Source organism: Bison bison, unplaced genomic scaffold (assembly GCF_000754665.1).
Source record: "Bison bison bison isolate TAMUID 2011002044 unplaced genomic scaffold, Bison_UMD1.0 scf7180017864272, whole genome shotgun sequence".
In the NCBI taxonomy this organism is placed as follows: Eukaryota; Metazoa; Chordata; class Mammalia; order Artiodactyla; family Bovidae; genus Bison; species Bison bison.
This window is the reverse complement of record NW_011494844.1, coordinates 339209-341046: the sequence shown is the minus strand read 5'-3', so window position 1 is coordinate 341046 and position 1838 is coordinate 339209. Positions and strand designations below refer to the sequence as shown.

The 1838-nt window shown below is 36.0% G+C and overlaps 1 protein-coding gene across 2 annotated transcripts in view; it reads left to right on the top strand.

The window, feature by feature from the left end:
• The window catches only part of KCNT2 (potassium channel, subfamily T, member 2), a 432444-nt gene that overhangs the window by 421150 nt on the left and 9456 nt on the right, over positions 1-1838 (top strand). The window contains exon 26 of one of the 2 annotated variants that reach the window (XM_010848761.1): positions 849-933. In XM_010848761.1, the coding sequence (XP_010847063.1) occupies positions 849-933 (85 nt within the window). Of the gene's footprint in view, positions 1-848; positions 934-1838 lie in introns of those variants that run through there. The other variant, XM_010848762.1, reaches the window with a different exon arrangement.

Here is a 1838-nt window from a genome sequence, read left to right as displayed (position 1 = left end):
GGGGAGTATTATTTTTTATTGATTTTTTACCCAAAAGCCTCTGTATTTACACCTTCTCATAGCCTTGGAAACTATAAAACCTCAATCCCAAAGCTGTTTTCTTTTCCTTTCTAATGTCAAGTCAACTCTCCAAACTTGAAGTCTGATGATGTCTTCAGAGTGAATTGACAAAACTTAGAGGGCATAGCTGTTTATTTTTAGAATATGAATTGTTTTAGGGAAAAAGCAAATGATCCAGTGGTACACTCCCCTTGAAACTTACAGTTAAATCTGATCCACAGAACTCTGCATTCTTCCAGAATACTACCATTTTATATCAGACATATTATGTAAGGAAGTCAAATGTACTTAGGGTTTTCAAGCTATTTAGATACATATCTGTTGTGTTTTTTAAAACACAATGTCATTAGATGATTTTTTCTGCAGTATTTTCCATATGAATGCTCCTGTCTGGGATGGCCATCTATAACCACAATTTTTTATAATTATTAAAGCATAGCAAATCAAGTAAACATCTTGTCTAGCCATTTCTGTAATAGAAATACTTTTTTAGACTTACAAAAAGCATTAGCGTAATAGCTTACAAGGTAGCTTTTAACTGTGGTTGTTGTGAACAGAATTAGATACTTTATTTTTTAACATCTATGGAACAAAAAATGAGTACCTGTCAGATATTTCCAGTGACAGTAATTTGAAAATAGTCGAAGTTATATAAACAGTCATGCTGTGAGAAAAACTGTAGCAAGTTATTATTGACAGCTATGTGGTTTGAAGGTAAGATGCTCTGCAATAATTCCCATAATTTTCTGTAAGTGGTATAACTAACTTGGCATTTATTTATCTTCTAGATGAAATGAATGATCATCAAAATACCCTCTCCTACATCCTGATAAACCCATCTCCAGACACCAGACTGGAGCTGAATGATGTTGTGTAAGTTGATGTAGCTCACATAAGGCCTGTATTTTCAGAAAACCACAGATTTATTTAGCTTTATATTTTTATTTCCCCATAAAGCCTCATATTATTCTTGTGATATAAATACTTAGAAAATCAGAGTCTAATTTTGGTGTTCAATAAACAAATGCATTTTGTGCACTGCATTGTGTATTGCTGTGTGTCGTACTATACAAAAGCATCATAGGATGGTAGAGGTATAGAAGACAGCTTGAATTTTGTTTTCAATATACTGAGCACATATACATTTGGACAAATGATAGAAAATCTGTGGAATAAAAAGAAGAAAGAAGTTCAAAGGAAAACCTAAAATATCCCACACTAGCTAATTCTAAATCCCTTAGACTTTTCAAAGCCAAGGTAAAATTGGTCAAAATCTTTATTAGGAAAGGATCTATGGTAGTAATTTGTATTATGCATGTTTATAAAAGTGTTAAAGTGCTGCTTTAAAAGTGTGATCTATATAGCATGACTTTGTCACAAGAGTTAGATCAGATCAGATCAGATCAGATCAGTCGCTCAGTCGTGTCCGACTCTTTGCGACCCCATGAATAGCATCACGCCAGGCCTCCCTGTCCATCACCAACTCCTGGAGTTCACTGAGACTCATGTCCATCGAGTCAGTGATGTATTCCAGCCATCTCATCCTCTGTCGTCCCCTTCTCCTCTTGCCCCCAATCCCTCCCAGCATCAGAGTCTTTTCCAATGAATCAACTCTTCACACGAGGTGGACAAAGTACTGGAGTTTCAGCTTTAGCATCATTCCTTCCAAAGAAATCCCAGGGCTGATCTCCTTCAGAATGGACTGGTTGGATCTCCTTGCAGTCCAAGGGACCCTCAAGAGTCTTCTCCAACACCACAGTTCAAAAGCATCAATTCTT